This window comes from Aythya fuligula, chromosome 6, assembly GCF_009819795.1.
Source record: "Aythya fuligula isolate bAytFul2 chromosome 6, bAytFul2.pri, whole genome shotgun sequence".
Classification (NCBI taxonomy): domain Eukaryota; kingdom Metazoa; phylum Chordata; class Aves; order Anseriformes; family Anatidae; genus Aythya; species Aythya fuligula.
This window is the reverse complement of record NC_045564.1, coordinates 31,512,626-31,538,897: the sequence shown is the minus strand read 5'-3', so window position 1 is coordinate 31,538,897 and position 26,272 is coordinate 31,512,626. Positions and strand designations below refer to the sequence as shown.

General features: G+C 47.7%; 1 protein-coding gene across 1 annotated transcript; it reads right to left on the bottom strand.

Moving 5' to 3' along the window:
• Positions 1 to 569: 569 nt before the first annotated feature.
• On the bottom strand, positions 570 to 9,429 carry MARCO (macrophage receptor with collagenous structure). Its single transcript, XM_032190539.1, has 15 exons — positions 9,315 to 9,429; positions 8,146 to 8,247; positions 7,613 to 7,825; positions 7,185 to 7,220; positions 5,846 to 5,890; positions 5,403 to 5,510; positions 4,548 to 4,659; positions 4,399 to 4,439; positions 3,910 to 4,008; positions 3,761 to 3,814; positions 3,092 to 3,136; positions 2,806 to 2,913; positions 1,552 to 1,593; positions 1,036 to 1,212; positions 570 to 700 (listed from the first exon to the last, which is right to left on the bottom strand). Exons 1-15 carry the CDS (start codon positions 9,427 to 9,429, stop codon positions 570 to 572), a joined length of 1,428 nt encoding a protein of 475 aa, XP_032046430.1.
• Positions 9,430 to 26,272: the final 16,843 nt, after the last annotated feature.

Below are 26,272 nucleotides of genomic sequence, written 5' to 3'. Positions count from 1 at the left end.
AGGCACCTGGATGGTGACACTTTGACCTCTGATCATCATCTCCTCTGGAGAATCTTTGTGTTTGCACTCCAGACAGATCACCTGATGATTTCTGAGCATCCGCTGTCTTGGGTACTTTTATTTTACTGGGCTTTTTAGGTTCAGGTTCACAACTGCATTGTGATGAAGATGGACTGGGCCAGCTAAGCTGCAATAACTGCTTCTTTCTTCAGGCTTGTCCTGTTCTCTCCCCCTGCACTGAGCCCAAGTGGAGCAGCTCTCCTGTGCTGTGGACTGAGAGTACACATGTGTGTGAACTCCTACAGGTGGGCTGATGTCAGGTAGCTGGCAAGGCTGGGAACTCACTCATGTGTCTGAGCTCCTGTTGTTTTGTGACAGCTGGGATGTCTCAGGTTATCCGTAGGTCTTGTGATTGTTACTGATTTGTCGAACATTCAGCTTTCTCTGTCAACATGTTTAGTAAAGACGTTATAAGTGCAGCCTGCAGAAGTTCGTTTGACGGTATGGACACGAGGAGCCCTGCAGAGAACTTTGGCAGGCAGAGGTTCCTGGGGCAGCCCTGGGTCCCATCAAATACACTCCACTCCTGCGTCCTCACTGTGGGAGCAGTTGTGTGTGCCCCAGCTGGATTTTGAACAGTCATAAATTGAGTCTTCATTCCCTCTGCAATTCACGTCGTCAAGCCAAATTTGCCCAGTGCCTTTGGAAGAGGAATTAAGACAAATAAGTACAACAAACAATGAAAAGCAGTCACTGATGTACAGAGGAAATGGTAGCATGCACTTTTCTAAAGGGAACCCCGTGGGCTGCGGGCATATGTTGGGTTGCACGGTTGGCATATTGGAAAGCCAGCCTTTGGGCACAGTTCAGGCAGCACCTGACATGTAGCTATCTTGTCCCAAGGGGACAGAGCTGTCCCTTTGAAGCCATCCTCTTTGCTCTCCCATTGCTTGCACGGTGTGCGTACCTCCTGTGCCAGGCGGGTTGTGCAGCCCCTGCCTCACAGCCCAGCCTGGGGGGCTGCTGTGGACTCACCTGCTGCCGCAGTGAAGGCGGAGATGGCAGAGCTGTATCCCATCATCCTGCAGACCACAGAGGCACTTTGCACGGTCCAGCCATCATCACATATTGTTCCCCAGGACTGGTTGTGAAGGATTTCCACACGACCCCTCCTGCCACCACCCGCGATTCGTATGTAGTTGCTGAAGCGACCTGATGGATTGGAAGAGAGAAAAATAACTGTACTAAATGTATGGGTGGGGATGCTAAAAGCACTTTGAAAGATGGAAGCAGTGACTGCCCAAGCCAGAAGAATGCTCCCATCTCCACAGCTGCAGCTGGGGTGGGACCTGAAGTTTTTAGCTCAGATCTGAACAATTCAAGGCCCTGTCCTGGCTCCAGAGGCTCAGTGAAAATTTTCAGCGGAGACCCCTCAGTTCTGGTAGCTGTCTGGAAGGCTAACCTGTATGTGCAGGAGACCCACTGGTCTTGATCTCAAAAGTAGCTTTGATAACAAAGACAAGCAATAAAAGATAGATAAAAGTCACATACCTGCTCCCTGTTCACCTTTGCTGCCTTTTGCTCCTGGAGAACCTGTTCCAAATTGAAAAACAAGCAAATATTTGACTGCTCTTTGGGGAAAAATTCAGTTATTGCTTTTTTTTTGAGTAATTGGGTGGGTCACAGGTGGGTGGAGGTCTCTGTCTCTATGTGGAAGGGACCTTCTGAAGTGACTGAGGATATGTGAAAGGAATGTGACAACAGCATGGCAAGAAAAGTAGGATAATACATGGCACAGTTTTCCTAATCTGTGGCCCAAGAAAAGATCAGTTTATAAAACCCCATCCACTTACTCCTGGGAAATGTCTTATTCCCATCCCACTAACTGTAAAATAACATCTCTGAGAGCCTCTGGGCAAAGCACATATTGCCATCTCCTTCTGCAGCAGGGTGGGAGCTGAGACCCACCCAGAGTGCAGTACCTAGCTTGGGGTCACCCCAGCTAGGCTATTCCTGCCCTTTCACCCCACTTCCAGAGGCAAAGCTCCGGAAGAGATGTGCTTAGAGGAGCCCTACATAGCCTCCATTTCACTTTATATCTGAGGGCTCTCATACTGTTCAGTGTGAACACCTGAAAAATAAAAAATAAAAAGAATGGTTTCTTCCTGTGGCCTGTTGCAAATAATAATTTGTTTATTATTTTTACAGAATCACAGAATCATCTAGGTTGGAAGAGATTTCCAAGATCACCGAGTCCAACTTCTGACCTAACACTAAGAAGTCCTCCACTAAACCATATCACTAAGCTCTACATCTAAACATTTTTTAAAAGACCTCCAGGGATGGTGACTGAACCAGGCCTTGGGGTTTTTGGGAAGCATTCAGTGATTGCAAAAGAAGTGGGTAAGGACAGGGAGCTGTTGTAGTGTTGGTCCTTTTGAACTGTGTTTTTTTTTTTTTTTTTTTTTTTTTTTGTCCTGAGACTAGAGAGGCTTTCTTAAATAGCCCTTGTGTTGCTGATTCTGTTCCTTACCACCATGTCAATCCCAGAAGCACAGTACATTGCAAGATGTCTCTGGACATGGATTTGAGAAAATCCAATGCAGGTGTTTACTTACATATCTTTTAGCAAGACTCCCAAGGTATGAATGTGATACTCCTCACATTCACCTCCTGGGAAGACTGATCTATCTGTTGAGTTGCTCCTGAAAAAGTGCCCCAGAGCAACTTGTGCCAGGCTGTTGTGTACAATTCCAATCCCAAATGTTCCCTCAGCTCCACAGAGCCCTTGGCAAACGGTCTTACCTGGAATTCCACGGTCTCCTTTTTCTCCTTTTACTCCTCGTTCACCTTTTAGACCAGAACTGCCAGGATCTCCCTTGCTTCCTTTTTGACCAATTGGGCCTGGGCTGCCTGTGTGGAAAGCAAAAAAAAAAAAAAAAAAAAAAAAAAAAAAGTCATTATTTTTGTTCCTTGCCAAAGAAACAGTGTGAAAAGCATTTCACATTAATTCAGAGAACTGGAAAGTGATATCTGAAGTACTGTGCTTAACCATCATCAGAATAAGTAATGCTTTCAGAAAAATATTTACCGTATGGGCCCTGGTCTCCCTTTGTTCCTTTTTCCCCTCGAATACCTAAGATCATGAAAAGAAAAACAAACAAACAGATATTTATACAATTAAAAAAAAGTTTATGCAATCTATTATTTAGGGTTGGTTTCACTCAGTCTAGGCTAGCTGTTTAGACTGCAGTCATCTATTTCTGAAGTTGGTGTCTTACTTCCCACTATACTCAGGGCAGACCTCATCAGTAGAGAAAATAAAGACAGTGGAGAGTTGTGTTCATAAGTAGATGGATTTCAGGTCATTTGTATCACATCCTAAACTCCAATGTTGGCAGAGAGACTCCACCTCCAGGTAGGTCCTTGTTGACCACAGAAAGCCTGGGCACAAAACCTCAGGTTCACCAGACAAACAAGTAACGTTGGGCCAGGTGGCTCCCTATCATCTGGGTAGCCCGGAGTGCAGGAGGGTGCAGCACTTCAACCTGATGGAGATGAGAGGCAGTGTGCACTACATACATTCAGAGTTAAAAAGGAAATACACCAGAATAGGTTTGTGCAGCAGAACATTACTCTGTTGTTCTGGGTGCCCGTGGTACAGAGGTGGACTCCCTCAAGTGGAAGATCAAAGCAAAGGCCTGGGCTATGTGCTCCAAGCTGGCCTCTGAAGAGACCTCTTCCTGCAATGCTCCTTTACCTGCTGATCCGATGTCTCCCTTTTCACCTTTGAGTCCTGCACTGCCTGCCATTCCTAAAAGTAAAAACAAGTCCAGGAAAGTAAATCTATCATGCAAAGAGAGGCCAGTGCAGAAGGACAGTGGGTAATGGGTTTTGGCAGCTTCATACCTGGATTGCCCTTGGGCCCGAGGTCCCCCTTCTCCCCCTTCTGGCCAGGTCTGCCGCTGGGGCCAGCAGCTCCTGGGGGGCCTTGTTCTCCAGCTGGGCCTTGGGGGTGAACAACAGCAAGTGTGAAATGCAAGCAATACACAAAAGAGGAAAACAAAAGATATCTCTGTCACTGACCCCCGTGCAGTGCAGACTGAGTTATCCCTATGAAAGCAAAGCAAACACCGATTCTCCCCAAAGAACTGTGCATGCACACGTCAGGAAGGACGTGGTCTTATAAAACCTTCCCCTCCCTCTTGTTTTCTTGCACATTGAGTAGGGTTTGGCTGCAGTACGGGTTTGCACAATGTTGGCATGGGTTCTCCATCTAATCATCATCTCTTATCCATGCTGGGAGCTATTCTGGCTGCAGCTTTCCTTGTCATGACTCACCATCTTAGAGATTAGTCTCCTATTCCTAGAAGAAACTGCACCTTCTGTGCTGCTTACCTGCCTCTCCTTTCTGCCCAGGTTGTCCAGGCTCCCCCACGCTACCTGTAACAAAATGTTGGCATCAGTGCTAGTGAGACTTAGCCAAATGCTTCAGCCGGGGCAGCCCTCCAGCACAGCACGTGTCAGCTGTGCTGCATCCTCTGCACTTACCATTCAAACCTGGCAGTCCCCGGTCTCCCTGTTTTCCCTGAGGACCCACAGGTCCAGGGGGCCCCGGATCTCCCTTCTTGCCCATTTCACCTTTTTGTCCGTGGACACCTACCAAACAGCATAGCACATGCATGTAAATCAAAAACAAACAAACAAAACCAATGCAACACAAAAATTTTTCTCTGAAGGCAGAGCATCTCCTTCCAGCTGTCCCAGCACCAAAGTTTGTCCCAGCATGGTGGGTTTACTTCTGAGGGATCTCTGGCCAACTTGTGCAAATGTCCTCCCTCTTCTGCACCACATACATCTGCTGCTTTCAGCCTTTCCTCTCTGGGTGCAGCCTACTTGAGGCTGTTGAATTTTGGTTGTCTGGGAGATGCCCACTAATGTGTGCTGCACGGGAGAGTCATGGTGCATAACTCTCCTACTTATGGTGTAAAAAAGGCTTAAATAGGGTATAGAGTTCTCAGAAGAAGATTTTAACATAGTCAAAACTAACATCCATGTGCTTCTGTAGATAAATTATATTGTATTATTTTATACCATGAAAATCCTACTGTAAACATTGCTGGTTAAATCTGGGATATGCTGATAATTGAATACTTGTGCCTTTCATCAAACTAAGGTCACTCTGTGAGGAGACTTCCACGGTGCAGAGTCAGCATTTTGCACTCCTTCCCCCCCTTTGGGAGCTTTGCTGGAGCACAACACAAAATGAGATCCCTCCAGATCAAACCCAAAGTCCTGTTTTTATGAAAAATGGGACCTATGAAAACTTCATCTGGTGTTCCAATTTAAATAGGAATACATGGGAGAATCTTAAAAGTGTTGAGACAGTGAAGAAGCCTTACCTGGAAGCCCCATCTGTCCTTTTTCTCCTCTTACTCCGGGTATACCACTTGGGCCGGCAGGGCCAGGATCTCCTTTACTCCCCTTCGTGCCCTGCAGTCCCTGTAAGCCTGCATGGACAAGACCACACTTCTGATGCTGCAGTGGATATTGTGCCTAGTGAACAGCAGCAGTAGCAGGCCACACAGCGTGAGCCAAACACTGCTCTCTGTGTACCTGAGAGCGGTGCCAGAGGCAGAGGGCAAGACAATTCTTTCAGACAAGATTTGTTTCCAGCTAAGTTTTGCTCTCGTTTGCATTAATTTTACATAGGCCTATTTCTTTAACTCCAATGACATTCCTACTAACTTACATCTTAACTGAGGACAAGATTGCCCATAAAATCATCCATAAAGTCATGTTATGCTCATCCACAGAAGTGATTCAGGTGTCAGAAAAACCTTACCTTGGATTCCTTGGTCTCCCTTAGTCCCCGGTGGTCCCTGTAGCCCTGAGGTGTAAAATACATCTATCAGCTGATACACATCATCTACTCACCATAACGAGCAAAAAGAAGAGGTGAATTTTTTAATCATCCTTTGTGCATGTGCCTTTGGTCACCACTGAGGCCAATCTTCAGCTGGCAGAGGTGAAGGCAGGCACTTGAGCGAGGTCCTTGGAGCTGGGCTGAGTGTGTGCTGGGCAGGGGCCAGCTGTCCCCCAGCCAAACCCTGCTGACCGCCTGCTCACGGGGACCTCTGGGGAGATTTTCCCTGAAAAGGCGCTGAGCTATTGGGCTCTGAAGAATAGTAACAGTGTTTGGCTGGAGATTGTGTTTCAATGTTGTGAACACAGCCAGGAAGATATGAAAAAGATGATTTTTTAAAAATCTATTTTTTCTTCAGCAAAGCTCATCAGCATAGCCAAGAACTAGGGATGGATGAGATACAGACCTGACCTAACAAGGGGTGCATCTTAGATCATCATCACAGGATCACAGAAACCTCAGTTTCTTTGGAAAGTGCCTGGTCCAACCTCTGCTAAAAGCAGAGCCAGCATGAGATCAGGTCTTGTTGCATCCTCAGTCTGCAGACATTTATCTCCTGCAGCTGGTGCAACTCCACCTGACACCCCCACGGACCCAGTGCAGCAGCTTGTGCTTGTGCAGAGCAGAGCTCTTGCTCCCAGCTCATTCCCAAGCCCATGTAGTTGTTCCCCCAAGGACAGGGTGGACAAGGCCCCAGGTCTGTCACTGCTTGTTACATGCACTGTTTGTCTGAGACCCCACAGAGCTGGGATCGGGAAAGTCTCCTTGAATTCTCTAGGGCAAGCTGAGGCTCCTGGGGATCAGTCAAAAGTGTGACAGGTCTCCTCATGGCCAGGGCACTGCACATTTAGTAGGATAGAGGTCTAGTGACTGAAATCCCAAATCCTCACGTCAGATGTCTTACCAGAAAGAAAGAAAGAAAATAAAGAAAAGAAAGAAGGAAAGAAGGAAAGAAGGAAAGAAGGAAAGAAGGAAAGAAGGAAAGAAGGAAAGAAGGAAAGAAGGAAAGAAGGAAAGAAAGAAGGAAAGAAAGAAGGAAAGAAGGAAAGAAGGAAAGAAGGAAAGAAGGAAAGAAGGAAAGAAGGAAAGAAGGAAAGAAAGAAAGAAAGAAAGAAAGAAAGAAAGAAAGAAAGAAAGAAAGAAAGAAAGAAAGAAAGAAAGAAAGAAAGAAAGAAAGAAAGAAAGGAAGGAAGGAAGAAAGAAAGAAAGAAAAAGAGAAAAGTTTCTTGTGGCTCATCTGCTCACATACCTGGTGGACCTGGTGGACCAGGATCTCCTTTGCGTCCAGGAGGCCCTGAAATAAATATGTAATGGATTACATAAATATGTAATGGATACTTTTCAGTAGTCATTATTCAGGGAAGGACATAACGGTTAAGTCTGGGCTGAAGACTGCAGCCTTTTGGAGGGCACTGAGTTACAGGGGGGGAGAGCAGCCCCCAGCCCCACACACAGCTGCAGAGCGCCAGGCAAAGCACAAGGCAGTGCTCTGGCTTCTCCAGCTGCAACACCTCCATGGACAGCATCCTGGACACTGGAGCATCATTAACTACTGCATAGGAAGACCAAATCTTGCCCAGGTTATTCCTGGAACTAGATTTTCCCTGCATTGGCCCAGCCTTGCTGGTGGTGCAGAAGAACCAGCTCTCCCCACTGAATAGCCAGCATGGAGAAATGGAGCCATACCTGCAACCAGGCTGATGTTGCTCATCCTTGTCTCCAAGTTTGCATTGCTGTTTTTAATGATGATGATTTCCCTTTCTATGCTTCTCCTCCAGTTTTCTTCATGTCTCATGTCCCCATCCAAAAGAAGGTTGTTGGCATAGGACCTTCCCATCACCCCTTCTGCATAGGACATGTTATTTTCTTGGTGTTTCAGCATCTCCTCCATCTTAAACACTGAGGAAACAAAACATCCATGCAGTGAATGTTCCCTGCCTGATCCAGCTGGGAAATGCCTGGTAAGCAGAGCAGCTCCCTGGTACCCGTGCAGTTAAGTACCACCACAGGGGCCTGTTTTCACATGCTGGTCTTTGCTGCAGCCAGGGTTGCAGACATTTGGACCCAGGGAAGATGCAAAGCACATGTATGGGTTGGGGATTGGCTTCCTGCAGCAGATACATTGACTGTCCATGTGCTCACCTCCCTCATCCATGCGGTCCCAGAGCACCCAGCAAAGCTCCTTTGGGTGCCAAGGCTGCAGTAGGTGTAAGCATTACCTTTGTATGCCAGCAGCCCCTGGCCGACCGTCAGCAGCAGCAGGTAGGTGCAAAGGGCAGTCCGAGCACAGCATGTGGAGGGCTTTCTTTGGCTTTGAGGCTCTAAAAACCAACAGAAGTAGACAAACATATTCTCACATTTCTCCTGTTACAAACTCTGCTTGTTTTCAGCCATTTCAGGCCTGGCCATGCTAAAACCTCAGTGCTTTCCAGTGTCAGGGAGCCCTGCAAGGCCACTGGGTCCCACGAACTGGGCAGGCTGCCTTCCTCTGCTCCATGAACTGACCCAAGCTGTGCACTGCAATTCACCCTTGGCATCTTCTCCTTAGCTGGTTTAACCAGCTCACTTCCATCAGGACCTAATCCAGTCTGTGACAGTACGAGCAGGGCAGTTGTCCCCTTTCTGCATCAACAAATTCCCGTTTCCATCGTGTTTATTTGTCCCAGGCTGCCACACAAAGAAGGCTGCTCAGAGCACACGCTCTCCCTCCCCAGGGACCTGCATACCTGTGGCTCCAACAGTGATGCAAGTGCACATTGACACAAATGAGAAATCAATAACAAACTGAACTGCAGAGCACATGAAAACAAGTTGTAACATTTAAAATGAATTGTCACCAGCAAGTGTAAAAGAAACGAACTGCTTTGTCAAATTTGGCCTTTGAGGAGAAAAAAAAAAAAGTATTTTTGAAGCATTAATAATTACTTCAGACATGCAATAAGTTACCCTTAATCGAGTTTTTTTTTTTTTTTCAAAGTAATGTAATGAGGAGTTGAAAGTCTTAGCTTGAATAGAGTACAAAGATTTAATTAGTTTTACAATAGAATAGTTTAGTCAGCAATAAAGTATTTATATTCAGCTAAAAATTCACAAACTTTTCTTTTTTTATTGGATCTGGTGATTTCAGTATCTTAACTATTAAGACATGACAGCTTGACTCAGTGAAATTAGGCATTTTCTGAAACAGGGAGAGAACTATTTTATGATGCTCAGCATCAGCTTTGGCTGGAAAGGACGATTTCATATACTGCTCTTTTTAAATGGTCATTTAATTTAGTAGCATAATTATTGTGAAAAGCATTTAATAGTCAGTATAAATACATCATTTCCATTTTATGTTTCTCATAATAAAATCCACATCAATCCATTTAATAAAAAGAAACCTTACCACTTATCTGAAAGGTTGTAGTAGCAGCTGAAGCAAACCCAATCTTGTCTGAAATACTGAAAGTGCTCATATCACTTGAATTTCCCTCTCCTCCGTATCCGTCTTTAATTTTCATGACAAACGTATTGTGGCTAACCTAGATCCTTGTCAGACGGGGCATAACAGAGAACTGAAGGGACTTCCTATCTGCCTCCTGATTTGATATGCCTTCTGATATGCTTTTCCTATCTGCTCAGTTTTTATAGACTTGTGAGAACTCTGATGTGGTAATTTGAACAGTTCCTCAAAATGTCCCACAGCTGAGATGTTCAGCTGCCCTTCCCTGCTCACTCACCACATCCACAGAGCTTCGAGCGTGGTCCTGCAAGAAGTTCAGCCCTGACTTATGAAACATCTCTGCACTTCAGGAGGGTTGCGTGCCAGGTGGCCCTTTAGCTCCTACCACAAGTAAACCTCCTCCAGAAGGAAAGGAGACCCCTGGGTTCAATGCTAGCTTCAAGATCTGTCCCCTGGGAGGACAGGTGAAGTCCTGCATGGTGATAAACCCCATGCTAATGGGCACCAGTATGGTGATTTGTGACTGAAATGCAAGGAGGAAAAGAATCAGGGGGAGCTGTAAGGACAAATGAGTGATGGTGGGGTGGGGGTGGCTGAAGCCAAAGTGGGCTTGGGGTATAATGGAGGAGAGACACTCGCAGCCTCCTACTGAGGCTCTCTCCAGCCCCCAAACTACTTCACACAATTCCACAGATACCATTTCCACCACCTCACCGCCTCACCCACGCCCTGTACATCTCACCCCCATGGCATTTCGCCATCTCCGAAATTTGTGCCAGGGCTGGCGCAGAGGAAAGTGACTCACCCAGGCCGTCGGGCGAGAGCCGTCGGTAGGAGCTGGGCAGAGCCCTGCGCACCCACGTTGCCACTGCCACCCGCTGTCCCCTCCGAGGCACAGAGGAGCCACCATCACAGGGTCCCCTCCCCGATGTCAGGTGCCTGCCCAGCCGTGGCCCTGCCGAATCCTCGCAGCTTTCGGTGGCCATGGGAGAGAGCAAGACGCCAACCTGGGGCACAGGCAGCTGGAAGTCCTCAGCCGCACGGCCCCGTGCAGTGAGACCCTCGCTTTTGCACCTGCTGCCTTGCTCTCGAAAAGGCTTAAAACAAAAATAAGTGGGGATTTTGAAATCGACTTCTGAGTTTGCCTTTCAAACACGCAGCTGTGACCTGGGTAGGCACCAACAGAGAGGAAGAGGATCTCTCTGCTATTAGGGTGGCTGGAGAGGTTACCACAGAGCTGCCGAGTCACAGGAACCACCCGTGCGTGCTCTCCCTTCATGGCATCGCCACCACAGGGGGTGAGGACTCAGATCCAGCCCACCTCTAATGGTGTGAAGCCACCTCTGGCTGGGCCAGGTGATGGCCTGGGCATGGTTGCAGGTGGATGTTTGTAGTGATGGATGTCATTCAGTTGCAGCTCACAGCAGAGCTGCAGCACAAAGTCTTTTAGCCACACAGTCCTGATCCTCACTGCTTCAGGGTTCAAAGTCCAATTCTCCACTTTGCTACTGCATGGAAGTCAATGGCAAAGCCATGATCCTGCTCAACTCCAGCTGCCAGCGTTGGTTGTTCACCCAGGTGGTCAAGCCTGATTCTCAGGCACCTGGCTGCCTGGGAGCATCGCAGTGTATATCCATCTGGATGTCAACCTCTGCAAACCAGTGGCAGATTTCCCATTTTCCCATTTTTCCCTGTTTTCACATGGCAGCAGGTATCTCAGCCATGCCACCAGTATCGGAGATCATGCACCACCACACTTGCTGGGCATCTGCCACCTCCCACTTTCTGTTGTTGTTCATTTCTTGCTGCTCCACCACTGGCTGCAGCATCAGACTGACTTTGGTTGTGCAACCAGGGTTACTAACTCAAGGAAGAAAAAAGAAAAGAAACTGCTGATTCAGTGTGGTCTCCTGGGATCGAGGGTTTGCTGAAACAATATGATTATTAATAGAACAGCAGTTTCCAGCACATTATGGGACATGTCTGCTGGGCCATCAGCCTCGCCCTCCAGGCTCTCAGCCTCTTCTCCCTCCTGATGCTCCTCCTGCCTCTCCTGAAGTGCTCTGCCAAAGTCTTGGAGAAGAGCCTGAAGTCCTCCTGCTCACCCTAGCCCTTCTCTTCCAATGCTGTGATGCTGGTGGCTCATGCTGGGCAAAAGATTCTCCTCATGGTCTCATTTCAAAGGTGCACCATAGCTGAGTTGAGTTTTAAGGTTGGACCACAGCCACACCAGTGTCATGGGCTCACAGGTAACTGCTGGTGGAGGGCAAAAGAAGTGTCTGGCCCCTGGCCATGCCCACTGCCTCTCTCACCTCATTTCACCACTTGTGTCAGCTGCAGGCATTTGTCACCACCAGAAGTTGCCTACTCATGGCTGAGTGAAGAGTCATTACGCCTTGCTCCAGGCTGGCGTTAGGTAATCGCAGTGCTTCTCAGCAGTGATATAGCCAGGGAGCCTGGACAGATGTCAGCTTCCTCAAGATAAGCCTTTATCCTGAAGGAACAGAATCTGTGATTTTTTTAAGGTGTTTTGTTTGTTTTCCCAAATGATGTCCTAGCTCAGAGGTGTTTCTCCATCAGCATGGCAGCGTTTCCAAACTCACCTAATGGATTCCAAACTGTCCGAGGTATAAATGGGCAGAATTCAGGGAGCTTTGGTGCCCCTCAAAAGATAGGGAAGAGGTGAGAGCACAAACAGGCCCCATGTAAGGAGAGCCAGGGCAGCAGCCTCCACTATTTTGGCATTTGCCTCTAGACTGAAGTGACAGTGGCAGCCAAAAAGGTGAGAGTCTACCCCATATCACAATACCTGCACTCGTGTTTGTTTCTGCAAATGGAATTAAAAATAAATAAATAAAAAGTGTTCCTGCCCACAGACCGCAGTACTCTCCTGCAGGACCAGGCAGCTGTGGTTTGACCTGGGACATGTCTGGTAGAGACCAGAGCCTCTGCCTCTGCAGTGGTAGGTTTGTTCTTAAACTAGCTGATTTTGTTTTGTTTTGCTTTTGCTATTTCACATGATTTTTCTCTCTCTTCCTCTTTTTAGAATGACCTGGGCTGGTAAGCTTTGACATCCCAGTGGGCTCTTGTGATAAGTGGCCACCAACCACACATCTGCTCAGACGCTCGCTCAGCGTTCTCCTCCCGTGGAATGGGAAGAAAACAAAAGGAAGGTGAGAAGACTTCAATGACATGATAGCAGCTTGGTGGGGAAAGCAAAAGCTGTTTGTGTGAGCAAAGCAAAAAGAGGAATGAATCAATTCTCTACTTCCCATTAGCACGCAGTTATGCAGCCACTTCCTGGGAAGCAGGCCCTCGGCACGTGTGATAGCTGTTTGGGAAGAAAAATGCCATAACCACAAGCATCCCCCCTTCCTTCTTCTTTGCCTGAGCTTTTACTGCTGAGCAAAACATCACATGGGTGGGAATATCCTCGTGGTCAGTTTGGGGTGTGCCTTGTTCTCCCAGATGAAGACCAAGATGTTCAGTGCCTGTGCCTATCTGTGGACACTGCTGAACTTAGGGGGTGTCAAAACATGCTGTGAGTGATCTGCCCATGGGCAGCTCACCAAGGGGTCAGGTCTGAGGTGTCCCTTGTGAGGGTCCCTTCCGGCCCAGCCTTGGCCAGAACACCCCAAAAAAACAAGCGGATCTGACTTGAAGGGCAAGAAATGTTGTGGTGCCTAGAGGGTTTCCAAGCAGAAGAGAGACTGAGACAAACACTCAAGATCTGAACGTCCATGATTTCTGCTGGGGCATTAAAGCTGGAGCCCGGACCAATATGGGAGCATGGACTTATGAATATTTTCAGATCCCTGGTGTTTAAATCCACAGACCACTTGTGGATGGGACTCTTGAGTGGGTGTTAGAGGCGAGGTCCTTGTCCGACGCAGACACCACCATAGGGAGTCCCGATGCTCCATGCCTGAGGTCATCGCAATGCAAAACACACTTTTTCCCAGGGATCTGCCTCCCAACGGGCCTCAGAATGAAAGAAGACAGAAGGTTTTTCCCCATTTTGTGTCCCTCCTCACCAGTCCGGAGCCCTTGGAGAGCCTGCATCCCCATGTGCCACCTCTCCAGCTGCCGCAGCAGCACCTGGGCATTCATGGAGCTGCACTGCAACACTTGTGCTAAAGCAATAAAACCCCTGGCGCAGCCTGCCTGATGTCTCTCCTCTCCAGCTTGATGTGTTGCTTGGCTTTGTTGTAGTGATTGAAACCAGATTTTCTTTCCCTTCCATGAGTTATGTTAATTTGTGTTTCATCAGAACTTGCCTCTTCTCCTCCCTTTCTTTTTTATTTTTTTTTCCTTTATTTTTTTTTCCCCTTTAGGCTGGATCCAGCTGCACCATGAATTCAAGGAACCACCTGCAAAATATTTTAATGACTTCAACCTGCTCTTTGAGGTGAATTAATACCAGGTTGGCCTCTGCAGCCTGGTGGAATAGTCAGGGTTGGCTGAGCAGGCCACCCTCGGAGCTGAAAAAATATGTTCTGCAAGGCAGCCCCTCCTGACAGGCAGCTCTGCCTTCAAGGAGCCCACACGCCTCGTCCACGGCTGTCCCCTGCTTGGGTACAGCTGATGCCAGAGATCTGATGTGGCTTTGGAGGTATAATGAGGTGTGCGAGGGGCAGCCACGTGAGGATGGTTGGATTTGATGCTGGTATGCTGCAGGGAGAGGTCAGCTGCTCCCTGATTGTCCTCGTCTGGGATTTTTTGGCTTGTCCCAAGCTTTCAGCAAGGCCAAAAGATTTGTCTATGCACAGCAGACCATGCAGCAACATTGCTGCTTTCCTCTACCCCTTGGGCTTTTAAAATCCCCGGGTTGTTTTAGGTTTGCTGAGCAGTTCTGTGCCTGTGCAATGGTGCTGCGTCTGCTGCTGTGGTCGCCTCTGCCCAGCTGGGTGCCCACAACCCACCCAGCAAGGAGGTCCTTAACCTGTCCTCATCTCCTCTGTGTATAAAAACCTCTGGAAGGAGCCAAGGCTCAGGGCAGTTGTAGTTTTAAATATTAAGCCAGGCAGGTAGCCAGCAGATCGTTCAGAAGGACATTCCTACAAAGGTTTATTATCCCGTATTGACCTTGCACTGGGGCACATCCCAATTAATTGCCTGCACATTAACATGTTACTCTGGATTTATCGCTGGGTAAACAAATTAAAAAGCTAATACATGGGCTTCCACGGAAGGACAGCATGGGATGGTTCATCTTCGATAAGGTTTCTGGCCCAAATTTCCACGTCCTGAACGCAACTGGCAAACACTTCAGCTTGAAAATCCATTAACCTCTAACCACCCCGAGCCCATGAACGTGGAGAGCAGACGTGTGCAAGCAGCTACACACACAGATTGAAACCGTCAGTGACAGCAGTCCATACAGAATTAACTCGAAGCAACTGTCCTGTAAAACACGTGTGCAGTGTCAGGCATTAAAGTTCAGCCTCTGAAAATGCTTTTCATGCTCCTCTTTCTCTTCTCCGGGTGCTGACACAGCCCTGAAGCCCCTGTCTGCCCAGCAGCAGACCTCAGCTCCCTGGCAGTGACGTCCCTTTCTGCAGTGACAGTCACGCAGGGCTCAGCTTGCTCAATCCATTGCTAGGAAATAGGCCTGGGTGTGAAACTGCCAACATCAGTGCAAGAGAAAAAGAAAGTGACAGAAAAGGAAAGAGACACCCTTACGTGAAGCTTCATTTATGCTTTCCTTTAATTAGGACCAATAATCGATTGCTGCTTTTCTCCGGTGTTGTCTTTAGTGAGGATAACTGGTTCTTAATTAATCCTTTTGATTCTCCAGTGTTTTTTAAAGATGGCCTTGTTCTCAGGGGTCAGGAAGTAGCCCAGAGGAAAGGAATCAGGAGTGGCAAGAAGTGACAACAGTGGGGTGAAGGATCTTCACGGGCGGAGCAGGGATCCCATCAGAGTGGTCGGGTGCTGCTGGTTTGTGTGTGTCAGCCCTGTAATGGCCGGGAATTGTTTGGAAGCTCGGGGGCCATCAGCAAGGCTTGTCCTGCACTGGGGCATGTGTTAGGACTGGCAGCTTATGTTACATTTGGACTTCCCTTCTCACATGTCAGCAAAGGGCTCTAAGTTCACATGCACAAGAAAGGCAAGTGTCATCCCTGCTCCTTTCCCTTGCTTTTCCTTCCCAAATAAACACAACACCCTGATTCGATGTTCTCATCTGAGCCTCTCACAAAATGAGCTAATGTTAGTAGCAGGGTGGACTTAAACTGGGATCAAAAGAGCAAAGCAAGTGGCTTTTTCTCTACTTGCTTTCAGATGCTTTTCTTTCTAGCAAACCCAGCTGGAAGTGTCCAAGTGCCTGGGGAATTATGTCATGCTCACATCTTGCCAGAGGCTCACTTGCCCTAGGCGTGGGCAAGTAAGTCTTTCTAGGGAAAAACAATTCTTTTGTACCAGCCTTCAGCCCTTGGTGCCCATTTCCATATCCAACACAGAGATCCTTTTGGGAACTAGCTGGGAATTCCCTTTTACTCCCGCTATTCTGGCAGTGACAGATCAAGGGGAGCTGAAGTGTTTGATGAATAAAAATAGAATTTGCCCCGCATCCCTGACCCTTGTCTAATTCCAAGCCTTAACATTATACCACATTTCTTTTCTAGTCTCTAAGTCTTCTCCAGTATTTATGTAAGAGTTGAAAACCCAGAATGGCTTGAGCAGAGGAGCTGGAGCCTCCAAAGCTGTTAATTCAGGAGTACAGCTGTTCTCACAGGTCTGTGGATGCTTGAGCAGAGTTTTGACAGAAAGCTGTTAAAAAGGTCTTCAGATGACAGCATACATGCTGCTAACACATTTTTCAGTCTTTTCCTGACCAAGGTGCAAGAGGGCTTTCTATTTTCTCCTCCTGGTGCAAGAGAGCTTTTCTTGAGGGCCTGATGCCTTGCCAACAACTCCATTCACTCAAGACAATTTCTGGTGGTGTCTCCTAATCCCACTGCCAGTTTGAGCTAATGCCAGGTAGTTTTGTGCAGAGAAATAATAATGGATGAGGGGAGGGAGCTTGCACCCTGGACACAGGTGTCTGCTCCTCCAACCCCACCATACCCCTCTGCATCCCCTGTGTGTCCCCACAGTACTGGTGGTGGGCACTGGTGGGAGAGCAAAGTGTACCCAAATGCCATCACAGGCTGATCCAATACCATTGTGGAAATAACTGAGAAAAAAATGATTCTTAATAAATTCCTTCTGTTCTAACCACCAGGAAACCTGGCAGAAGGCACAGTTTAAGCAAAAACAAACATCAAAACCACACATGCATATATACTTTAAGAGAAACTTATTGAGGAGGACAGGGAGAAGAAATCCGTTAGAAATAGGTTTTCATTATTGGTCAAATATTTAACTCTAGCCCAATAAAATAATAAGATCTGCTTGTGATTATTTGCCTTCGTTAATAAGTCAGATATTTTTAATTCAATACAGCGCTCTTGATGGCATGAAGAAATTCTACATGGCAGGCCCCGATTCACGTTCACCGTTGTGCTTAAATTAACTGAGCTGCTGTAAATGCCTTCACCACACGTTGTTTAATCTTCCTGAGGGGTGTGCAGTAGTCAGGATCTAGGGTCACTTTCAATGTGTGTTGAAGTCAAGGGGCAGATTCTGCTGGAAGTCAGCGGGTTTTGGGTCTGGCAGGATCGGGGAAAGGACAAGAAAGACAAGAGGCTTTGGGGGCCCAAGCAGGCCGTTTCTGTGCCTGCTGGTGTGAGCGATGGGGTAGGAGAACTGGAGGACATTGTCTAGAAGACTCATGGACTGTGATGGACCCCAAGACCCTCCTTGGTGCTCCTCAAAGCCACCTTCTCACTGGGGCCATTGGAGGACATGCAGGTGCCTTAGTTGGCCCTTCTTTTTTGGCAAGGCTCCTGCAGAAGCCAACACCTGCTTCTCAGGGCTGAAAGCAAGAGAGTGGGTGCATGCATTGGGTTGGGCAAGGGTCAGTGAGGGAGGTCAGCCCAGCTGGTGGGAAGCCAAGCCAGGCAGACTGGACCCTGCTCCCCCCCCTTCCACATCTGAAAGGGATTTGCAGAGAGCTCAGAACAAGGCTTCCACACCTCCCCTTGCCAAAAATATTAAGAAGAAGTTGTGAAAAATCAGAGACCCCGATGTCAATAAAGCATGTGACAATTGCAGTGTGTCTCTGAAGATCCTAATTTCCCTAAATTGCAGCAAGCAAGCTGCTAAGCAGTTTTCACTGTGATATAAGTGCATAACCGAGTGAACCGGACCAAGGTGCCACATGTTAATCATTACGGGAGTTTGTCTGCACAACATCAAACTTGCATGGATCTGCTTATGAAATCATACCTTTCCCATTAAACACGGTTTGAGTTTTGAAAGGGAATTCAGATTGGCTTGGCACCAACCTTTGTATAGGGCTAAGGAAGCCTGGGAGAGATGGCCCCACTGTAGGTACAGAAAAAAAGTATTAACCTGACTTCTCTTTTGTTGTGCATTTAAAAGTCTCTGCTTAAGGACTGTGGATTGATGGAGTGTCCTGAGGTGGGAAGAATATCAAAAAAGACATCAACATGCCAATAAATGTGTTTGCCAAAAATAAGTACATTATATGTTAGTACATCAGAGAAAGCTAAAGAAAGGCACTCTTTTACGGAGGGAGACAGTCCAGTAGCTCACACCATTAAGGAAAAAAATGATCAAAGCAGAAATGAGCTCAAGTTTCCGAATGCCACCTCACCTTCAGAGTTCATTCCCTCAACCAGTCAAGGGCTGGGTATTTGAAGAATAAGATCTGGAAGGGAGCTCATCTCTACATAGAGACTTGGGAGAACACTTCTCTTTCCCAAACCAACAAGAAGTATATCAAAACCCTAGGCAAAATGAAAAGAAAGTGGTTCAAGGTCATAGATTTCATTCTCCAGCTTGAGACAGTGGAGATCCAGCTAACAACAAGCAGATGGAAAGTTAGGCACTGGTCTAAGTTGGCTGCCTTTGCAACTGCAGTAGGGCTCGGTCTATAGTGCAACATGTTTCTGGTGAAGATGTGCTGGCTGGGGAGCAAAAGACCATCATACATCCTCGCAGAAAGCTGAGCCAAGGAAAATTTTGTTTCAGATAGTGTTTTGTCAGCCTAGTTACATTGCTAGTAGAGATGATACAGCTCTGCTGGTGTGGAAAGTCCTACACTGGTGCATGCAAGGGTCTGATGTGATGTCTGCAATGACATGTCCTTACCCACAGAGGATGCTGACAAGCTCACCATGTTCAGCTCCTCCTTGGTGGTCTTCATGCAGCTGCTGGCTGGGGGTGAGACTGAGCAGTGCGAGGAGGAAGGACCCACGCTGTGTCTGGCACTTGGCTCTGCCCCTCGTACTCACAAGCAAAGGGACAAGAGACGTTTTTTTTTTTGTTTGCTCTTGACATAGATAAAGCCCTCCATGGGGATAAATTCTGGTGCTTGGTGGTGTGTGGACGATATGTGTGAACAGTGACCCTGCGTGGGCCAGCGGTACATGGTAGGTGTCGCATTGTGCAGCCTCAGCCCCATCCATCAGTAAGTGCCTCTGAACTTTGTTTTTCACAAACAGAAAAGATTCCCCCCACCAAAAAATAAATAAATAAATAAATAAATATGGTTAAAGAAACATTAGAAAAAACAAGACTGGTAGAAATACTGCCATTCCTAGGATATAAACACATCCCAGCCCTGTGGCAGTGTCCTAGGCTGGCGGCAAGCTCATGTTACTTAATTATGATATATTGCATATAGCAAATAGCAGGGGACAAATGACCTGTTTTATTTTCACAGCCTAGAGTGGCTGTGTCTGCCTTGCAGCTGTTCAGAGCACATATATCAATGCTTCTCGGCGTCCCAGCACAAATGGAGATGCTGGGGATATAACCCTGGAGAGAGAAGCTGCGATGGGGAAGTTCTGAATTTACCCTTGGGCAGCACAGAACTGCTCTCTTTGTCTTGCAAGATGATTTCCTCCTCTTTTAAAGTGAATTAAAGTTCTTTGTGGGGTTTTTCCTCTTACAGAACCAGCTGCCCTTTTGCCTTGGCACCTTCTTGTTCCCACCGTGGTGTGGTGCAGGGGGAGCAGTCACTGTGATGCCACTGGGCAGGGTAATGTGGGGAATAAATGGATTTAAAATACAGAATATTTTGAGAGTGGTGTTCCCTGCACTGACTGCTAAATTTCATGGTCCCATGGACAGAGCATTGAGGCCCTTGGTACCCAGATACGTGGCCTCTGTGCTGGGCAGACACGAAGATGTTGCAGCTCCAGGGCACCAGGAAAAAAACAACCTGGGAGTACGGAAATGAGTTTCATGGGCTTCCTCCTGACTTTAATTAAGCTCATTGTCATTTTGGTCCACTCCCGCTCTCTTTCCCTCCCTCTCTCTGTCTTTTTGCTCTGAAAGTCTGTTCAGCAGACTCTACCCGGCTCTCAAAGCTCCATTTTTAATTAAAGTCCTTCAGTGGCTTTGAATGCCTAATGACCTCTTATCAGGTATTGTGCTACAAATAACAGGCGAGTGACCTTCCCTCCCACTCCTCGTTCATACACTATTATATTTTCATACCGCCTGCCCCACAAGACCCTTCTTGCTTTAAAATAACATTAGAATAGAAAACCTCCATGAAATACATTTTAACTAGGTGCAAAGGGCACGATTAATGTAAAGAGGCTGATGGATGAAGATGCACCATTGCAGGCACACTCTGAGAAACTTGGCCATGAAAGGGTATAGTTTATCAGGCAACTTACAGACAAGAAAAAGCAAGTCCTGTAGGATTTCTGAAGCCAAGGCCTGTCTGATAGGTATATCTGTCTTCTGGGGTGGTGAATGGAGCTAGCAGGAGGTAGCACCTCCTTGCCCTGTGCCTGCAGCCATGAAGGGCCGTCATGAGCAGCAAAGGGGCCAGTGCTGATTTAAGGTACAAAGGAGTAAGTGCAGTTTCCATTTTGACTACGCTGTTAGCTCTCTCCCTGTTTAGCTGCTGAGAGTTTTGATGGAGGAGAAAGTCCTCCGCGATCACTGTCCTGAGCCACCCCAGCTCCGCTTGAGGAAGAAAAAGAGCTGAGATGAGCAGAAGTCATTGGTGGAGCCTTTGCTAAAGATACAGAGAAGTAAAAAGAACAACATAAGAAAACAGTTTATTTTCCCAGGGGCAGTTCTCTTTTCGGAGTGTGGGGTGGGGGTGGCACCTGGCTGGGCTACCTCCGGGTAAGGGCTTCTCCGGGCCACTCTGTTAGCTCTGTCCTTGTTACCAGCAGCTCACTTTGTCTTCTGTCTGAACTCCTCCACATTCCCTGCTGCTGGAGATCAATGTTCATAAGTCTCAGGAACCTTCTGAGGTGTGAGCTGGGTGCCAGGGGTTGACCTGCATGGCATCTGCCCAACGTGTTGCTCCTCCAGGAAATTTCATCATCCAGGTTTCCAAATCTTCAGGTGTGTGGTGAGGTCTTCACCACAAATTCAGTGCTCTGATGACAAGAATCTAAACTAGCTGGATCATTGAACACTCTTCTGACTTCTTGAGCATATTCTATAAATCAAAAGAATAGAAAAAGGTGACATCCTAGGATAAATCCTCACACAGAAGTGACAAGCCAAACACCAGAAACAGCTTTCAGACATAGGTGACAACTTGGGCTCATTTGCAAATGGCTATCTTGAAACAAAATCTTCAGACTTACCATTTTATACCCTTTATATATATTTTAAAACCCTTATAAAGCTCAAGCCATGAGCACATCATGTTAAACTGACACTTTCCAGACACCTGGCGACAGCGCTGTCCCACAGCAGCAGACTTGGCCGGAGCTGGAGGAGAACTGAACTTGCTGGTATTTTTCAGCAACTTCTTTTCTCTTTCTCTGTCAGACGCTCAGCCTGCTCCCATCTGCACAGCTGCCATGCTGCAAGTTGCTCCAGGTTTATGTCTTGGAGCAATGAGGTGAGCTTTGGTGATGCGTGGTGTTTCTGAAGCCTATGGTGGGAGATAGCAGCATAGCTGGGCATAGTGGGAACAGCCCAGCAGCTTTCCATGGGCTTGGATTTCTCTTCTGTGAAGCCATGGTGGACCTGCCCATATGGATATGCTGGATCTTTTAGTGAAAAGGACTTCCTGAGCTCTACTTCTGCCATGGTGGGTGCTGGGTTCCCACACCAACCTGCTCTTGCTGTTTGGCCTTGGTAACTTGCTACATGGAGGCTGAGGAACCCCACCACCTCGTGCCTCCATGGTCTAGAGAAACTTCTGTTTCCTACCCACTGCTGCAGGCTTCTTGGGCAGATGTACAGGAATTATACCAAGAAAAGATCTGCTCCATCTGAGCGGGCAGTGCTTATGTGCCCTGCAGCACTCACTGGGCAGATGCCTGGGCAGGGGCACAGGGCTTGCTAGGGACAGCTCGGGTCTGCAAGTGCTCCCTGACCCCGGCAGATTTGCAGGGTGTCTTTCCTTCCTACCAGCACCTGGGCCCCCTCCTTAGCATAGTTCTCAGTTGAAAAATTATCTCTAATAGTCTGATCTGTATAAATTGCCTGGGACAGCTTTACAGCAGTATGGCAAAGGAATCCCAGCTCCTGCCAATGACACTAAACCCAGCCATGATGTTAGTGTTTCGTACCACAGCAGTGAGAAAAAGAATAAAGCCATGTGGAATAAACTGCTGGACATGGTGTTTTGTATGGGCACAGCCAGACCCAGCAACAAAGCAGTTGCTGAATAACAGCTTCATCTCCTCAGCTGTTTACAAATAAAATAGCAGGCAGAGCTAACTTTCTTCCTTGCTTTTAGAATGCAACTGTTCTATCATGTCCAAAACATTAATATTGGGTTGAAACAGAGTTGTGGGATCATGCATGGGGCAATGTATGAAATAAACAAATTGGATAGAGAAGCTGAGACATGCTGTCAGAAAGGCTTGCAGAACCATGCCTGCATGGGTGATGCTCCAGAAAATGCTCCCCAGACCCAGATGTCCCCTCTACCAAGTCTTGTCTCTGGGGTCGTGATATGCGAAGGTGAGACCTGGTGCAGGGCAGCCTTAAAAATCACAAAAGCAAAAAGCATTGATCTGCAAGAGTCTTAGGATGATTTCTGACAGACATTTGTGCAATCTGCTTTTAAAACTCAAAGACCATAGGCTCCAAGCCCTCCCTAGATAACCTGTCATAATGCTTAATGACCTTCACAGTTAGAAAGGATAGAAAGAATTTATTTTTTTTTTCCCAAATGCCTACTAGTAGGCTCTGTTGCTAAACATTAAGCTCCTTCCTTTTTGTCCTACCCTTGGTAGCTATGGAGAGCAATTGACTGCTGCCCTCATTATAATAACCTCTTACATATTTGAAGACTATAATCAAGTTCCCACTTCTCTTTTCTAGGCTGTCAGGTACTTTATTAATCCCCTGAAGCTCCCCAGCTGCTGTTTGCCCCTACCTTTTGTGTGGGACACCCCATTCCTGGCAGGGGCTGGTGGGCAGCATCCTGCTCCAAAACCCAGGGGCAGAACGGGCAGCAGCGGACCGTGTATTGGGGGAAATGCCTCCTGTCACCTACAACTCCACACTGCCCTGAAAAGCAGGGCTCCTCAACCCATCCTGAGCTATTTAAGGAGCCATGACTCGCAGCCCCCACACAGGAGTTGCTCTCGCTGTGGCTTCTGCCTCTTTGGAAACCAAGTCAAAGTCAGCAGGAGCATGAAGTGCTGAGCTTTCCAGCCCAGCTGAGCCGCTAGAGGAAGAAAATCCCTTAATTGCTCGAAATCCATCACCTTGCCATGACGGCGGTGTCACCTTGCTCTAGGAAAGAAGGAGAGACAACCTGACTTCTCTTGCTGTATCTTCGCTCACGCCAGCCCCAGAAGCAGCCAAGGGGACAGGAGAAGCTCAGCTGCCTCCGGGACCACTCGGTTGCTATTTCTCTGATATTTTCCACCCCTCATCATGCAGTGATGCTGCAGGGAGACGCTCAGGGGGATAACCTCCCCGGGAGCCAGGCGAGGTGCACAGGGCTGAGACACCAAGCACTACCTAGCTTTCTGCTGCCAGAAAATCCTCAGCTCGCAGGGGGAAGGCGCTGGGGCCAGCGGCTCTTAGGCATTGCAGCATCCCCACCTGGCGGCGCGGCGCCAGCGGCACAGCCTGCGGGGGGCTCGGCCCGGCCCGGGCTGCAGGTGCTCTGCCTCTGCTGGCAGGTGCCCAAAGAAGTCCAGGGTGGATAAGGAAAGGTTGGATTTTTTTTTTATTATTATTATTTATTTTTTTTTGGTGTGTGCGTGTTGCTTCTGAAAAGACAGAATCTTCCCTGTGCCTAAATATGTTCCATGCAAAGTCCAGATATCAAAATATCACTCCAAATTTCCCAAAGATGTTGCACAGCTGGCCAGCATGCTGCTTTTTCAAGTAAGGGTCTTAGAGGTATTCTGTAAAATATAGTTATATATCTATACGTACATATATATATATATATGAAAGGTATTACTAAAAGGGCATCTTGCAGGTGAAAAAGATGCAGGCACTATGCTAATAGCATGGTGAATACTCACTGATCTTCAGGAAAAAAAAAAAAAAAAAAAAAAAAAAAAAAAAAAAAAAAAGTTATTTCTAAACCTCCTGGTTTTGTGCTCAGTGAAATAATCCATCACCTGTAGTGGGTTATAATTTAGGGATCATTTTAGAGGAAGCAGTTTTGAGAAAAGCAGATATTTTTCTCAGAGTACCCGGTATTGGTCAGCCACCGAGAGCATTTGCAACTCAAGACCCTCCTGGGTCTGCTGCTGCAGGCTCCCTGTGGCTGTGGGAATAGAAAAAGCTCAGCACTGCTGGGCACCAGAGGTAGAAATGGGGCAATGTGGGAATGCAGGTGGGGACCCAGCATCTTCCTGCTCTCCCTGCTGGCTTGGGTCCTTGCTCTTCGAGTGGCATAATGCTGCACCTTGTCAAAAATAAATAAATAAATAAATAAGTATAAATTCTGAGGTTGACTGGAGTGAAGACTCAGAGGAGCAGAGCATGGCCAGGAGGAGCAGGGGGTGGCAGGAGATGACAACGTGCAGGGTCCCTATTAAAAAGCTTCTCTGGGGGAGCAGCTGCTTTGCAACCTGCCGGTGAGTTAATGTGGAACAGAGCCCTGGCGGACTCAGAGAGTGTGAGGAGCCGAGTGGGGGATAAATATAAATCACGGGAGGCCCCATGCATGCAGATCCCGGGCAGGGCAGTGCTGGGGCTGCTGAGTCGTAAAGGCTGAGCTCGGCCCGGCCGCCCCGGCCGCTTGCCGGGCTGCTCCGGAGCGAGCCGCCAGAGCTCAGCCTTACAAGCCCGGTCTTCAAAGCATTCCTCTCTTTACTGTCGGAGGCACCAAATGTCTCGCCCAGCTGTGTGGTTGGTTTGCGAGCCTTGTTAAGTGCCGGGTTTATCGTGCTTTCCCGAGGAATGCATGCTCCCGATGAGTAGCTGAAAGATGTTAGCTGGGCCGGCGGCTGAGGGCTTCAGACTTCTTGCCTCAGAGGAGGTGGTTTGGAGACAGACTAGGAGGACATAACTTGCTTCTTTACCAGGTGAGTGCTGGGCACTTTGATTAAACTTGATTGTTCTGCTGGGGAGAAACACGAAGGGGAAAGCCCAGCATCATCGCCCTCATGGTGGTAGAAATGCACCAGATATATGTTGGGAAGCTAGGTAGTCACAGCCTTCCAAAACCAAAGCCTTTAATTACTGTATATGTACTGACATCACCATAAGGAAATATCCTTCACTTAAGGCTTGTCCACCAGAGCCCTCTGTGTGGGCTCACCACTGCAGACCTAATGTTGTTATCTGGCAGGGAATTCATCTCACTGCATCTTCTCCATAGAGTGAGCCAGAAAAGTTTCTCATCAGTGGCCAGGGCAGCATCCAAACCAGATCTGTTGTCCTGGTGGAGTAAGATCAAACCATTCCCACCCTACTGGTGCAAGGTGAGAGGTCTGCAGCCCAGACTGGGAGTTGTACCCACACACAGAGTTCTTCTCCAAAGATTAAGCCTTGCCCAAGATCCTGCCTATTAAAGTGTCCTTGGCAGTATCGGGCAACTGAGCTTTCTTTGAAGTTCACTTTAAACATCACTCAAAGCCATAATGGGTAATGTGAAAGTGAGATATGTAATGGCCACAATAACCCCATAAAGAATAGGGTGAGACGGCCAAAGTACCCGAGTGCTGCTGAGCACTGAGCTGCTGAGTAAATGGGCTGGAGAGCCAGCCTCTCTCGTTTGCTCCTTCATCCAACTGACACAACCATACGCTCCCCATCTGTGAGCTCTTTGGCCTCTTTCTCTGCAGGATTTGTCCATGCCACACATCTCATAATGTTAATTATTGTGTCTCTGGGGCGAACAGCACCCTCGGTTGCAGCCCGGCCCCAAGAAGAGTGTAACAGGGAGAAAAATATTAGGGAGAAACATCCCAAGGTGGATTTTCCCCTCCATGTGTGACTGATAGGTGGGTGCAGGGTGAGGGCAGGGACCCGATGCATGGTGCTCTGGAGGCTGGAGTGTCACATCACAGCCAGGGATGCGGTGTCACAATTCGGGGGTGCAGTGTCACAGGATTGGGTAGGGACAGGGAAAGCAGGGGGGCAGGAGGCCAGAGGTTGAGGGGGAATATCGGGGAGGAGGCAGACACTCACACCACCTGACTCATTGTCTATCAATACGCACCCTGGTCTGCATTACTGCCCCATTGGACACAGTAGGGAAAGTAAGCAGTAGTTTAAAATCCTTCTTTGGAGAGTGATGAAATGACAGTGTGATATGAGGGCATGGAAAAGTAAAAACCATAAACCAGGAAATTCTGCAGAAGAAATACATGAGACAATAAACAGACCAACTCTGCTTTGAAAGTGGTATGAAGTGGTCACTT

Excerpts from the sequence above, each read along its gene's own strand:
- MARCO (XM_032190539.1), bottom strand. The coding sequence starts at position 9,429 with ATGAAAATTAAAGACGGATACGGAGGAGAGGGAAATTCAAGTGATATG. Across the intron at positions 3,815-3,909 it reads CGGGCCCAAGGGCAATCCAG|GAATGGCAGGCAGTGCAGGA; the intron begins GTATGAAGCTGC and ends TTTTACTTTTAG. Across the intron at positions 1,213-1,551 it reads CAAAGGTGAACAGGGAGCAG|GTCGCTTCAGCAACTACATA; the intron begins GTATGTGACTTT and ends CCAATCCATCAG.